The 15,401-nt window shown below is 36.9% G+C and overlaps 1 protein-coding gene and 1 pseudogene across 4 annotated transcripts in view; both read right to left on the reverse strand.

The window, feature by feature from the left end:
• Window positions 1-15,401, reverse strand: part of LOC114080805 (ceramide synthase 3) — a 159,471-nt gene that overhangs the window by 76,780 nt on the left and 67,290 nt on the right. For all 4 annotated transcript variants that reach the window (XM_071608667.1, XM_071608668.1, XM_071608666.1 and 1 more), the window contains 2 exons: window positions 14,552-14,725; window positions 2,098-2,212 (listed from right to left, as the gene is read on the reverse strand). In XM_071608667.1, the coding sequence (XP_071464768.1) occupies window positions 2,098-2,212; window positions 14,552-14,725 (289 nt within the window). The remainder of the gene's footprint in view (window positions 1-2,097; window positions 2,213-14,551; window positions 14,726-15,401) is intronic.
• LOC114080797 (heat shock protein HSP 90-alpha-like) lies at window positions 3,276-6,022 on the reverse strand (annotated as a pseudogene).

Below are 15,401 nucleotides of genomic sequence, written 5' to 3' on the forward strand. Positions count from 1 at the left end.
CGCCACACACTATTCTAAGCCCTTGTGTGCATTAATTCCGTCCTAGAAGAACCTTACGACAGAAACATTATCATCATGCTCAATTCAAAATGGAGAAAACTGAGGCACAGAAAGCGAAACTAATCTGCCTATCGTGGCACACAAGGTCTGCAACAGAACTGGACTCTGGTCTGCTCAAAGCCTGTCCTCGCAATCATGCTTTCAGCTTCTCTGTTACATATTACTATGAACATGGTAATGACTAGAGAGTGGAGGGAAAGCATCACAGGCAGAGCCTTGAGGAGACGTAGTGTGGCCCCAAGGAAGAGCAATGAATGGGGCCAGGTTCCTGGCTGATTGCTTGTGGTAGATTCACCCAGATTCTTTGAATCTCATGTCTCACCTGTAAAATAAACTGCACTAGGTGAGGCTTTTGCTCTAAAAATGTTTGAATCCATGGATGAATCAATCTAGCCAATGGGAACTCATTGACCCAGGAACTGGCTCCTTGACCCAGGAACTGGCTTTAGGTCAGTCTTCAAGTACCACATTTTTTAAGCTCTCTTCCAGATTTGTTCCAGATCAGTTCTGATCATGTTTTTACTAAGGAAAAGGCTAGATAATAAGTTCCATTGTCACTATATTTGATCAATGGCAAAAAAATCGATCTGTTGGTCAGAGATGTTGGTCTCTTCCAAATCCTTCTCCAAACATATCTGATCAAGCCCCAACATACCTTTCTATGCAGGGAGCTGAAATGAATTCATAGGATTGAGGACCCTCAGAGAATCTATCTGTCCTAAAATGCTGTTAGCATATACTCAACTTTAAAAATGACTTATGAAAGCTGTCTGCATTAATCATGGAGGGTGTGCCACTTTATTTATTTATTTTTTTTGTGGTACTAGGCCTCAGGCATGCTGACCAAGCACTCTATAACTGAGCTACACCCCCAGTCCAAGGGTGTGCTATATTTGTAGAAGTTTCATTTCATATGTCATTTTAACTATGGAAATATAATGAAAATGTAGTGAACAATAGACTGACCTGGATACTATTTATTACAGCTATTAATTAATTAAACATTTCAGAGCCAGGCATAGCAGTGCATGTAATTCCAGTGGCTCAGGAGGCTGAGGCAGGAGGATCCAGAGTTCAAAGCCAGCCTCAGCAAAAGCAAGGCACTAAGCAACTCAGTGAGAACCTGTCTCTAAATAAAATACAAAATAGGTCTGGGGATGTAGCTTAGTGCCCCTAAGTTCAAACTCTAGTAACAAAATAATAATAAAAATAAAGATAAAAATTTCAGTGATATATAAAAATTCATTACACATCAACACTTGAGAAGGATACCTTGTAGCAGGCACAGTGGTGGGCACCTATAATCCCAGTGACTCAGGAAGCTGAGGCAGGAGGATCACAGGTTTGAGGCTAGTCTCAGCAATTTAGTAAGACCCTGTCTCAAAAGAAAAAATAAAAAGGGCAGGAAAGTAGCTCAGAGGTAAAGCATCCCTGCATTCAATCTCTAGTATAAACAACAACAACAAAAACACTGTATTGTGAAGAGAACTATGACTTTCTTGAAAATTCATCTCTAGAGATAAGCAGCAGCACAGCATATTTTTAAGTATGTCAAGGCCTTGCACAAAATAAAAGCACTACTCATGACCCCATGGACACTTTCATTATGTATGGCATGTGTCTTCATGGTGCCACAATCATCAAAAGTGTCCAATAGGGCTTCTTTGCTCTGATGATTCTCTTTCTCAATAAGAATACTTTGTATGTATTTCCATTAAAAATTAAATTTACTATTAAAAATTAAACTGTGCTCTTTACATCCAACTCATGGTACTGACTGTTAATTCTCAACACTATGGTTGACAACATAGTTTAACTATTAACATTTGATATTTTAGATTGTAATATGTATTTGTAATTTGATATTATCCTTGGGATGCTGTATAAACTGTCAACAGAGCAAAGAAATAATCCAAATGAATCAAATCCTTTGCTGATCAGCTGGAAGAGGTATCTTGCACAAACAAGGTAAACCATGAATGATGAACCACTAAGAAAGGAGATCTTTAAATCCACAAGCAAAGAATATGTACTTACTTGTGATGGTTGCCTTGTGGAATGCTTGAAAAAGTTCTCTAAGGTGGTATTTGGTATAATTTTTTTAACTTCCTTTTGAATGCCAAATGTTTTTGCTAGAGGTGTAGCAACAAACCTACAAAAATATGAAAAGAAATTAAGCTCAATATCTCAGAATGAATCCACAACAATACCAGAAAACTAGAGCTGTAACTTCAGATGCTCAGGGAAAAATCCATCATTTGCTTGTGTTGTGCTATAGTTTGGATGCTGAATGTCTCCCAAAGATCCATGTGTTACTTTGGTTCTCAGGTGGCACTACTGGGAGGTACTGTGGATTTCTAAGAGGCAGGACCTGGTGGGAGGTTCTTAGATAATTGGGAATATGCTCTTTTGCTTCCTGATTCATGAGGTAAGCAGTTTGCTCCACAATTTCTATTTGATTCTTTGTTATAATTTATATTTTCTTACTTTACTGACATTGTTGATTTGATAACATATTGTTCTCATACTTTCATTTAGTTCCTTTTTAACTCATCTGCATTTATTATTCTTTAAAGCAGAATATTGACTTGGGTACTAAACATTTCCATTCACAAGCCTTACTGACTTTCTGATTGAACTGCTTTGTAACGCTCCTAGGGAGGGTTAAGTTTTGTTCCTCTCAATAATTTTATTTGGAAAACAAGCCCTGGAGAGGCCAGCCAGTTGTTTCAGTTTAACATACCTGGTTCTAGAGCACTAGTATATGCACAATGGCATAGAAAGTTTAAAAAGTGGAATCTAACGAGATGAAACTCAAGCCATTTTAACAAATATTTTTCTTTTAAACATAGAGGTCTATCTTGGAGCACTTTAGGAACAAAAGATTTGGTCTGGTCTACTAGGGATACAAGTTGGTAGTGAACACTTTAGACCACAAAGTTAATGATAGGTTACATGTTTTAGAACATCTCAACCTGTTAAAAAATAAGCCAATGTGAAACTAGAAAAAGCATTACTAGCTCTGCGTTAGTGCCTAAAGCATCATAGTATCACTTAAAAGTATAAAGAAATCTTATCTTCCCTCAAGTAGTTATTGTCGTGCCATACAGACTGTTTGATAAATGTTAATTAAAAACAAAGAACAAAAAAATCCTTGAAAACATCAGGAATGAAGGTGAAGTAGGGGACACATGTATGAGTGGTTCTTCAGAAGCTTAGTCTACTTCTTCCATGCGCCATGTGTCATCGTCTCCTTCCAAGCAAGCATCTCTTCCATTTTACAGCAGCTCTGGTGTCATCAGCAGTGGAGTCACCCTCATCAATACCTAGACCAAATTTGATCATCCTGTAGATCCTGTTAGCATGGGTCTTGGGATCTTCCAAACTGAAACCAGAAGACAGGAGTGCAGTTTCATACAGCAAGATGACCAGATCTCTCACAGACTTATTCTTATCAGCCTCTGCCTTTTGCCTTAAGGTCTCAATGATAGAGTGGTCAGGGTTTATCTCCAGATGTTTCTTCACTGCCATGTAGCCCACTGTAAAGTTGTCTCTCAGAGCATGAGATTTCATGATTCTTTCCATGTTTGTTGTCTAGCCATACATGCTTATGATGATACAGCATGGGAGGTAACCAATCAGTTTGACACACCACTTTTTCAACCTTTTTCTCCAAGATGTCCTTCATGAACTTGCAGAGGTTTCAAACTTTGTCTTTTTCTGTTCCTGTTTCTTCTTCTCTTTTTCATCCTCTGGAAGCTCCAAGCCCTTTTTTGTGATGGACACTAAAATCTTCCCCTTAAATTCATTCAGCTGTTGAACACAGTACACATAGATGGGCTTGATCATATAGATCACTTCCAAACTATGTTTCTGAAAATGCTCCACAAAGACAGAGTTAGCTACCTAGTCCCTGGTCTCACCTGTGATATAGTAGATGTGTTTCTGGTTTTCCTTCATTCTGGTGCAATAGTCCTTGAGAGAAACTATCTCATCCCTAGAAGCAGATATGTAGTATCATAACAGCTCTGAATACTTCTATCAATTTTGAGAGTCTTCATGTATTCCAAACTTTACATTTTTAGAAAACTACTCACAGAATTTTTTTAAATATTTTTAGTTGTAAATGGACACAATACCTTTATTTTGTTTATTTAGCTTTTCTTTCTTTTTTTCTTTCTTTTTTTTTTAATGTGGTGCTGGGGACCCAGTGCCTCAAATGCGCTAAGCAAGCAGTCTACCACTGAGCCACAACCCCAGCCAGATCATAGGATTTTTTGTAGTTCTCTTTATCTTCTCCAGTTCAATGAACAGTTCTAAGCATTTTTTAACCAAATTCTTTCTGATGACTTTGAAAATTTGGCTCTGTTGCAACATTTCATGGAAAATATTTAGAGGAAGATCCTCGGAGTCCACCACTCCTTTAATGAAGTTCAGATATTCAGGGATTAGCGTCTCACAGTTATCCATGATGAAAACCCTGCATACACACAACTTAATGTTGTTGTTGGGTGTTTGAGAGACTCCCCACTGAGGTTAAGTTTCAGTCTCAAGAGAACATCACGGAATTCCTTACCCCTCCCCCTCCTCTCTGAAGGGCGCCAAGCCCAAGAGCGCCAAATTCAAAAGTTTCTTGACCAATCCCCATAGGACACAGTGTCCGCTGGCTGTTCCTGAGTCTCCCTACCAGTCAGCACCTGCTACCTCACCTACGCAACCCTTCTTAAGCTGAAGCTTACAAGTTCACGCTCTCTGCCCTCTTCCTCTCCTCTCTGCTTTCTCTCTGCTCACCTCCTCTCCTCTCTGCTCTCTGCCTTTCCTTTTCTTCCCTTTCGGGCAGCCCTCCAATAAAATCTCTTGTTTGAATCTCGTCTCAGGTGAGTCACTTGCCTTTCAGTTGTTCTTTTTCTTTCTGTTTTCAAAGAGGTCAAAAGGAGCACATCTTGGGACAAAAAGAAGAGCTCTGAATTCCAACTGTCCTTCAGTGGAAAAATGCTTCACTGCCAAGTGATCTCCCCAATTGGTCAAACTTTCATACTCTTCATTAGTGATACTGTCAGGATTTCTGTCCAAACAGGCTTTGTTTTGTTGAGTTCTTCATGATCAATGTACTTCTCCTTAATCTTTTTATTCTTCTTCTTGTCACCATCCTTCTATTCTTCTTCTTCATCAGAACCAACATCTTCATCTTTAGGTTTGTCATCAGGCTCCATTTCTCCATTTCTTTTCCTCCTCTGTATCTTCTTTTCTTCAGCCTCATCATCACCGACTTCTTCATCACGTTCCTTCTCCACAAAGAGAGTAATGGGGATAGCCAATAAGCTGGGACTGCTTCTTTACAATCTCCCTTATTCTTCTCTCCTCCAAGTACTGAGTTTGGTCTTCTTTCAGTTGCTGGGTAACCTTTGTCCCATGACCCATTGGTTCCCCTGTCTCAGCCCTGAGAGTGAAGGAGCTTCCGATGGGAATCCCAGGGATACTGCTCATCATCTTTGTATTTGATGATCACAGTCACTTTCTCAGCAACCAAATATGCAGAATAAAAACTGACACCAAACTGGCCAATCATGGAGATGTCTGCGCCAGCCTGCAAAGCCTCCATGAATGCTCTGGTCCCAAACTTGATGATAGTACCAAAGTTATTGATCAAGTCAGCCTTGATCATTCCAATTCCAGTATCCATGATCATGAGGGGTTGGTCTCGTTTGTTTGGAATGAGATTAATGTGTAGCTCCTTCCCAGAGTCTATCTTACTGGGATTGGTCAAGCTTTCATATCTGATTTTGTCCAGGATGTCTGAGGCTTTGTAAATCAGCTCCCACAAGAAGATAGATCTCTTTGTTTGAGTAGAAAATGTTGATGATCAATGATATCAACTGAGCAATCTCTACCTGAAGGCAAAGGTCTCCACCTCCTCCTCCTCCTCCACATGCTGGTCTTGGGTCTGGGTCTTCTCCGGCATCTTGGCTGGTGATGTCATGAGCTCCATGGTATAGTAACACCAGGACACTGAAGCAATTCTCCTTTAATTCTTAAGTATGTTTTTTTCTAAAATTTTGAACATGTTTAAAATAGCTGATTTAAAGTCTTTGTCTAATAAGTCCAACATGTAGGCTTTCTCAGGGACACTACATTTTCTATATGTAGGACATAAATAAATAAATTTTTTATTTCCTCATGTGACTCCTAAGGTTTTGTTGGAAATTGGATGTTAAATACTGTAAAGTCACTACTCTGGAAATCAGACTGCCCTCCCTTCTCAGAATTTTTTGATTGTTTATTTTTATTTGCTGTTGTTTAGTTACTTTTTAAAAACTAAACTGTGAACTCTGTATTCTTTGTCATGTGTGGGCACTGAAGTCTCAATTAGGCTAGCTTAGGAGTCAGTTAATGATTAGACAAAGATTTCCTTAATGCCTAGAAACATTAAGTGGCTGTGTGCGTGTTGGGGCACACCTTCAGCATTCAGCAGGGCATATAACTATGCCCTAGCCTATGCTCACTATTTACACAGAACCTAAAGGTCATTCAGAGGTGAGAGTTAGGGCTTTCCCAGGTTTTCCCCAAGTCATGGGCATGTCCAAATCATAACACTTAAAAGTGGCCTTCTGGATTGTCAAAAATATCGCCGTCCCTTATGGACACTTCATTTCTCAGCTTTTCATGTTAAGCTTTTTCACTAGACTATAATTTGCTCTGATTATTATCAATTGTGTCACAAAGGCATGAAACTAATCAATTGCCACAGATTATTTTAGATTAACATCCCCAAAGAAAAGGCCTTTTCACTGGGTGAACTCTGAGTCAGGTCTAATAGGGACAGCCTTCTTAGAAGTGTCATCCAGGGAGCTACCAGGCAGGTCAGATAGTGAAAATTCCCTAGTAAGATGCTTTGAAGGAGCTCCAACTCTGTTCTGTTCCCCTCATTGGATTTTTTAATGAAGTATTTGCTCAAATCTTTTGCCCATATTTAAAATCAAGATACAATTATTGAGTTATAAGATTTCTTCATATACACTGAAATTAAGTCCTTTATAAGATATATGTTTTACATATGATTTCTCCCCATCTGTGGCTTGCCTTTACATTCTATTTACATTGTCTTTTTCTAAAAAAAAAATAATTATTATCCAGGCATGGTGATGCATACTGTAATCCCAGTTATTTGGGAAGCTGAAGTATGAGGATCACAAGTTTGAGGCCAGCCTGGGAAACTTAGTGAGACTTTGCCTCAACCAAAAATAAAAAGGACATGGAATATAGCTCAGAGGCAGAGCGCTTGCCTAGCATGCATGAGAACCTGGGTTCAATTCCCAGTATCATGAAAAATAAATAGTTAAATAATAATTATTAAGGCATTCTTATATATCATATAATTAAACCCTTTCAAGTATATAAATTAATGACTTTATAGTAAATTTACTAAATTATACATTACCATGAATCATTTTTAGAGTATTCCCATCACCCCAATATGATCCCTCATGCATGTTTACTGTTCCTGGTTTCTTCTTGAACCTGCCCTCGGAAACCACTTATTTATTTTATATCCTTAGAGCTTTGCCTTTTCTGGATATTTGGTATAAGTGGAATCATATAATATATGATCACTTGTGTCAGGCTTCTTTCATTGCTTGGCAGTTCATCTATGCCATAGCACTTATTTGTAGCTCATTCCTTGTTATTGCTGACAAATAACCCAAGGTATGGAAACACACTCGTAGTGTCTTTTAAAGAACAAACATTTTTAGCTTTTTCTTAAGAGAAACAAATGCATATATATAAGCTTATCTTCTTTCTTTTTATTTTTAGTTGTAGATGGACACAATGCCTTTATTTAATTTATTTATTTTTATGTGGTGCTGAGGCCCAGTGCCTCACGTGTGCTAGGCAAGTGCTCTACCACTGAACTACAACCCCAGTCCCTAGCTAAGACTATTCTTATACTTAGATGTTCTTAACAGCTTCATTTGTGATAGCCCCCAAAGTCTAAACACAAATTTATATCAATTAATTAAAGCATAAATAAATTGTAGAATGGTATATCCATATATTGAAGCTAGTCAATAATAACAAAGAATCATTGATACGACAACATGAAAAAAATTGCAAAAGCATTGTTAAATGGAAGAATTCAGATACAAACAACTATAATCTGATTCCCTTTATAGGAAATCCTATAAAATGCAAAATTACAGCGACAGAAAGCAGATCAGTGATTATCAGGGGACAGTAAGGGATTAACTGAATAAGAGGTAAAGGGAAGTTTTAGGCTGATGGAAATCTACACCATAATCATGGTGATGGCTGCATGATTGTATTTATTGGTCAAAATTCACTAAATTTTGGATGAACTATATGTGAATAAAACCTTGATAAAGCTGATATAAAATAATGGGATATCTCTAAAGTTCCTTCAGTTCTGATAAAAGTTTAGTTTCTACCAGGTTTATTCTTTTCTAGTACTTATTTAGGAGAGTTTCTGTGTTTAATTAAATTCAAGACATTTAAGTTAGGAATGATCATTTAGCCCTTTATTCATTTTTTAATATCCATGGGAGTTGAATGAAAAAAATCTCATAAGATAATGGGATAAAGTGTATAAATCTGTTCAACTTCCAGATGGACTAAGGTCCTTTGGAAATGGCCCATGAATTTCAGAGACATATAAAAACAAGCTAATTATGCACCAGATGTACACAGAAATGTGGATAGAGTATAAAACACTGTGCTGAATTTTTTACAAAAGAATAAGGTCTTAGTGCCATTCCATTTATGTCAACTAACCACACATGCATGTAAAGCACATGTTTTCCTTGGTCACACAAATAAAGGACCATCAGATGCATTGGAACACAGCAGGGAGAATAGGAGTATGGAATGAAATGAAAAGGCAATTAAGGAAAAAGCAATTTAAATCAGTCAAAAGAACTCTTATCCAGAGAAATGTCAATGTGTTATGTCTCTGAGATTTGAAGAATATTTTTAATTAATTCCCCTTTGGCATAAAAGTGCCCCCCCTCCAAAAAAATCAACTCAGAGAAACTAAGATATCCTTAAAATTAACTAAATCTCAAAAAATTTATTTTACAGGATTTTGGAAAAATAATAAAATTGGCTCATTTTTCCAACCTATTAGTTGAAATTTTTTATTGGTGAAAACACCCATTGTTTTTACTAGTAAAATAACAAATATGAATGGTTTCATATGGTAGTGTTCTCAATCACTCAATCTCAGTGCTCTCTCTTCAGATATTAGAAATGAAAAAATTTGGAGGGACAGAATTAAATTTATGCCATCAGGGAATGAAACCAATTTCAAAGCCAAATGAAGTAGAGATTTCTTTCTAGAAGATCATTTAAGAGATAAGTATAACAAGCTATAATACTGATATGAGAATCAAAGATATATAAAATCATCAGTTTAAACAAGAAAGAGAAATATGGTCCTCTTTATCAGTCTTAAGAAGAGAAATAGCATTTTTAATAGAACAGAGAAAGTATATAAATACAGTAATCTAATTCAGTTCTAGCCTTTCTTTTCAAATAAATATAGAAAATCAATCATCTGCCAAGTGTGGTGGCAGATACTTGCAATCCCAGTGGCTGAGGAGGCTGAGGCAGGAGAAACACAGTACAGAGCCAGCCTTAGCAATTTAGTGAGGCCCTAGGTAATTTAGCAAGACCCTGACCCAAAAAAAAAAATAAAAAGGTCTGGGGATGTGGCTCAGTGATAAAGTGCCGTGGGTTCAATCCCCAGTACCAAAATAAATAAATAAATGGGGGGGGGGGGGAATCAATCACCTTACATTAGTATAGATAAATAAGAACAGGTACTTGATTAAAAATCTGTTTCAAAAAGGGAGAGTAGAATGAAGCACATAGTAACTACTAGATAAGCTGAATTTATGCTAAAAGGGAAATTTTAAGTCTTAGCTCTAGTAGGGAATTCAGAGATTAACTTGCCTAAACTTTCATTTTATTGATATGGTAGGATAAAAGCCAGAGTAAGGAAAATGAGTGATATACTTCTTTCATGTAAATGATTCCAACTTAGGTTATTTAGCAGGAAATGAGTCCCTTAAGTTCTGTAGTATTGCAGAACTGAGACTGTAAAGATACCCCATTCCGACATCAGTCAGCCCCTCTTTGTCTAACACTAGTCTTCCAGCAGCCAAAAGCTTAGCAATCCAAGATTTCTCCCTTTATTTTCAATATTCTTTTATATAATAAAAGAAAGGCAGCACTAGGCAAATATTAAGTATGGCAAATTTAAATATTTCCATAAACAGATAAAGTAGCCTATTGGCATAAGATTGACTCCAGTCCCTAAGGATTCAGAGGCTTTATGAGCAGGGTTGTTCAGAGTTCCATATATGAGAACAAAATATCTGAAGCAATGCAAGTCTCAGATAGCACTCGATTCTAATGTGCCAATTTTGATACTATTTCCATTTTACACAGCCAGTAACAACCATTCTTATGTTCCTATAAATTACTATAGATGACTTACTCCACTTCCCCTATTCTTCTTTAAAGAATGAAGGACATTCTGTCCCATCATGACCTTATAGTGCTGAGTGAAAATAGTAGAGGTGGGCAATCTATATCTTACACAATCAAGTACAAGAAAAAGGTGACCTTTGATCTTCTCACCTCTGCTTGGACTTACAGGGCCATAATTTACTCAGAGACAATGGGTTTATCCTCTAAGTGTTGAACTCTCAGTAGTTCAGATCTTTAAATCACACTTTGAACACATAAAATAATGCATAGAAGACAAGTAGTTGGAAAATACTAGTCTTGGCTATATATATATATATATATATATATATATATATATATGCCAAAAACTAAAACTTGCAAAAAAAAGGAAATCCTAAATACAAAACAAATGTCAGTCACTTTCAAATTATCTAATTTTTTGTTGTTGTTGTTGTTCCTTTCTTACCAGTTCTGTCTCTCCACTTTTACTTTTCTGGGAAGGAATATTACTTCTTGATATTAAATGGCTCTTGGCTAGGAATAAAGGACAAAAATGAGCCAGCCATATCAAAACCCCTGGTCACTTCAAACAGTGAGAAGATTTAGGAAGTATAGTCTAGGACAAAAGAAGATTTCTTGTGACAAATATATAATAGAATATGCTGAAACAATGTCAAATTTATAAATTTAAGACAGTTCAAAAAATTTCACATATTTTGCAGTCATCTATTTAAAAATATGTCTTCTTTGTTCCCCAAAGATATTCATTTACTGTCTTCTGCTATCAGTAGTATTTCATTGTGAAAGTCCAAGAAGTAGGAAAACAGAAAACCAAAGCCAACTTGACCAACTTAAACCTGGTATAGTAGCTGTGAGTTCTGGTCCTAGATGTACTCCTTACTTACCTGTGCGAGCCCCAACAAGCTACTCTTTTCTCACTTCCTCACCTGAAGACTGAGATCATCACTTATGATTTTTTATACCTCTTAAACTATAAGTTCCTGTCAAATGCAAGGTGTAAGCAATATTGTATTTATGATGTAAATGGATTAATCTGTTATAAATGATAATAGAAGTCTTGAAACAAATGTACTTATACTTTAGAATGTGAGGTCTCTCTCTCCCACGTTAAATGTTTCTTCCTTCTATTGCACTAAAAGGGACATATAGGATTGGTGGAATGGCACATAATTTTCTGTAATGTCACAGAATGGAAAAAGCTAATGGTGAGTTATTAGAAGTTAAATTCACAAGGAGATAGAAAAGAAGATACAAATTACTCTTAATCCCTTGAGAAGAAAAAACAATGGTCCTAGGAATTTCTTCCTGATTGTTCTTGGAGTAGCCAAGACCAAAACATAACAAGTTGGTCCTCCACAGCTGTGCTGTTTTAGCAACCGAAATAATTTTCTAGCTCACTGTCCTTATCAAACTCTAAAAAATGAAGCTGCCCACTGACAAGTAGGAAAATCTGAGATGGAGATAAGTAATAGATTCCAACTGCCAAATTCAAAGATCACCAGATACATGCAAGAAAAAACAAATCAAAACAAGTATTTCAGATTAGTAAAGAGTAATTCTCTATTTTAAGCCCAGGGGCAAATGCTACTTTATTTGTTTATACATTTTTTGACAAATCCAACTATGTGTGCAAAAAGTAGAATTAACAGCTAAAAAGGAAGTACATTTCAAATATGCTCTGCCAAGGGTACTCAGCTCAGGGGCTTTCTGTTCCAATAGCAACAGCATGTCATTGACCAAAGTGAAGTTGTATTTGGAAAAAAAAAAAAAAAGCATTTGGCAAGTCTATGAAATAGAGTTGGTCAAACTAATTCTCAAGATAAGGACCCTACAAATGGTTATAACATATGATCTGTATTTTAGTTAATCTCAGACAACAAGATCACTATCAGAGTTTGTCTTAGGTGTTTTTTAGCTCTTGAGATACAAGTATGCAACGGGTGGGTCCTGAAATAACCCAATCAACAAATGGGCCAAGGACCTGAACAGACACTTCTCAGAGGAGGACATACAATCAATCAACAAGTACATGAAAAAATGCTCACCATCTCTAGCAGTCAGAGAAATGCAAATCAAAACCACCCTAAGATACCATCTCACTCCAGTAAGATTGGCAGCCATTCTGAAGTCAAACAACAACAAGTGCTGGTGAGGATGTGGGGAAAAGGGTACTCTTGTACACTGCTGGTGGGACTGCAAATTGGTGCGGCCAATTTGGAAAGCAGTATGGAGATTCCTGGGAAAGCTGGGAATGGAACCACCATTTGACCCAGCTATTGCCCTTCTCGGACTATTCCCTGAAGACCTTAAAAGAGCGTACTACAGGGATACTGCCACATCGATGTTCATAGCAGCACAATTCACAATTGCTAGACTGTGGAACCAACCCAGATGCCCTTCAATAGATGAATGGATAAAAAAAATGTGGCATTTATACACCATGGAGTATTACACAGCACTAAAAAATGACAAAATCATGGAATTTGCAGGGAAATGGATGGCACTAGAGCAGATTATGCTAAGTGAAGCTAGCCAATCCCTAAAAAACAAATGCCAAATGTCTTCTTTGATATAATGAGAGCAACTAAGAACAGAGCAGGGAGGAAGAGCAGAAGGATAAGATTAACATTAAACAGAGACATGATGTGGGAGGGAAAGGGAGAGAAAAGGGAAATTGCATGTTAATGGAGGGAGACCCTCATTGTTATACAAAATTACATATAAGAGGTTGTGAGGGGAATGGGAAAATAAACAAGGAGAGAAATGAATTACAGTAGATGGGGTAGAGAGAAAAGATGGGAGGGGAGGGGAGGGGGGATAGTTGAGGATAGGAAAGGTAGCAGAATACAACAGTCACTAATATGGCATTATGTAAAAATGTGGATGTGTAATCGATGTGATTCTGCAATCTGTATTTGGGGTAAAAATGGGAGTTCATAACCCACTTGAATCTAATGTATGAAATATGATATGTCAAGATCATAAAAAAGAGATACAAGTATTATTTTTGTTGCAAATAAATTAATGTACTAATGACAGTTTTTTGAAACAGAGACAACTACAGAGATTAGAAATGGACATTTATCTCTTCTTATCAGAACACAAGTACAAGTTTAATTAAAAGTTTAGAAGAGGGCTGGGGATGTGGCTCAAGTGGTAACACGCTCGCCTGGCATGCATGGGGTGCTGGGTTCGATCCCCAGCACCACATAAAAATAAAATAAAGATGTTGTGTCCACTGAAAACTGAAAAATAAATATTAAAAAATTCTCTCTCTTAAGAAAAAAATTTTAGAAGAAATATCTATTTAAATTAAATCAACAAAAAGAAAAAGATTACTACTTTCTGAGAAAGTAAATTGATTTTTTTCTTTGATTTCCTTATAATTTAAGATGAAGTGCAGCTATAAAACCTTTAAATAAATCTTTAAAATAAGTGATACTATGCAGCAATATGTGGTTTAGTCTTTAATAAGCCATTTCTGTTATTTTACTGACATTTTACAATGACAGCTCATCTCTGAGTCACAGACTGTTCTTACCTTGTCTCTCTGAGAAAGTACATGTATTGTCAGAAATCCCCACTCAGTGGAAGATAAACTGGGTTCATATGTCATTGATACTAATAAACTCTGGGATCTTTAACCTTTTATTAGTATTACTATTAACATGTATTAATTGTATAAATCAATGGGATTCACTGTGATATTTCCATACATGCTTACAATGTGTGATGATCACATCCATTCACTCTTAACCTATCTTGATCTCACACAGTGGTATCCACATTCCTCAGTTTTTCTTGGTCAGCCTCTAAGTTTTGTTTGGTGTGTACCTGATGGCACAAACTCCCTCTAAGAGTCTTCAGCCCATAAGTGGCAATCTCCAAATAAGAGATTCATTAAGGACCTCACCAAATCTAATACTTTATTATCTAGGGTTGGAGCAAGGAAGAGGAATGAAGGGAAGATACAAGTGCTACTTACTTTTCAAAGAAATGTCTGATGATCAGCAAAAGAAAAGCATATGGGATTGTCATATACAAATGAGAAGGTTTGACAAAGACGAGTCCATCATGATCTTCAAGATCTGACCACTGTATCGTTGGAGGAAGCCAGAACCGTTCCAGCCAGAACCATTCCTTAAATGTCTGAAACATTCTGCACAAGTAAAAGGAATACATTAGACTGCCAAATCAACACTTAAGACAACATTGAGCACCTTCACTCAACATATCCAAACCAGACTAATTTTGAAAATAAAGCAAAAAGGGAATATTACTACTATATCATCATCATTATCATCATCAACATCATCATCATCATCATCATCATCATCATCATCACAGTACTGGGAATCTATCCAGGGGCACTTTATCACTGAGCTACATCACTAGCCCTTTTATTTTAATTTTTTTTATTTTTTGTAGTTGTAGATGGACAGCATGCCTTTATTTTATTTGTTTCATTTTTATTTAGTGCTAAGGATTGAACCTAGTGCCTCACACATGCTAGGCAAGCGCTCTGCCTCTGAGCTACAACCCTAGCCCCTATTTTTTATTTTGAGACAGAGTTTCACTAAGTTGCCAGGCTGGTCTCCAACTTGCAATCCTCCTGCCTCAGCCTCCTCAGCCTCCTCAGTCTCTATGTTTACAGGTGTGCACCACTGTACCCAGCCTGGATTATTATTACTTAATGGGCTTCATGACCCCTCACTGCATTATACAAGAATTAATCTTTTAATACTCACAGAACAATTTGGCTATGGCATGGAAGTTTAACATACTACAGTCACTTTGAGTAGCACACATGAGAATATTATGGGTATGTATTTTCC

Source organism: Marmota flaviventris, chromosome 2, assembly GCF_047511675.1.
Source record: "Marmota flaviventris isolate mMarFla1 chromosome 2, mMarFla1.hap1, whole genome shotgun sequence".
NCBI lineage: Eukaryota > Metazoa > Chordata > Mammalia > Rodentia > Sciuridae > Marmota > Marmota flaviventris.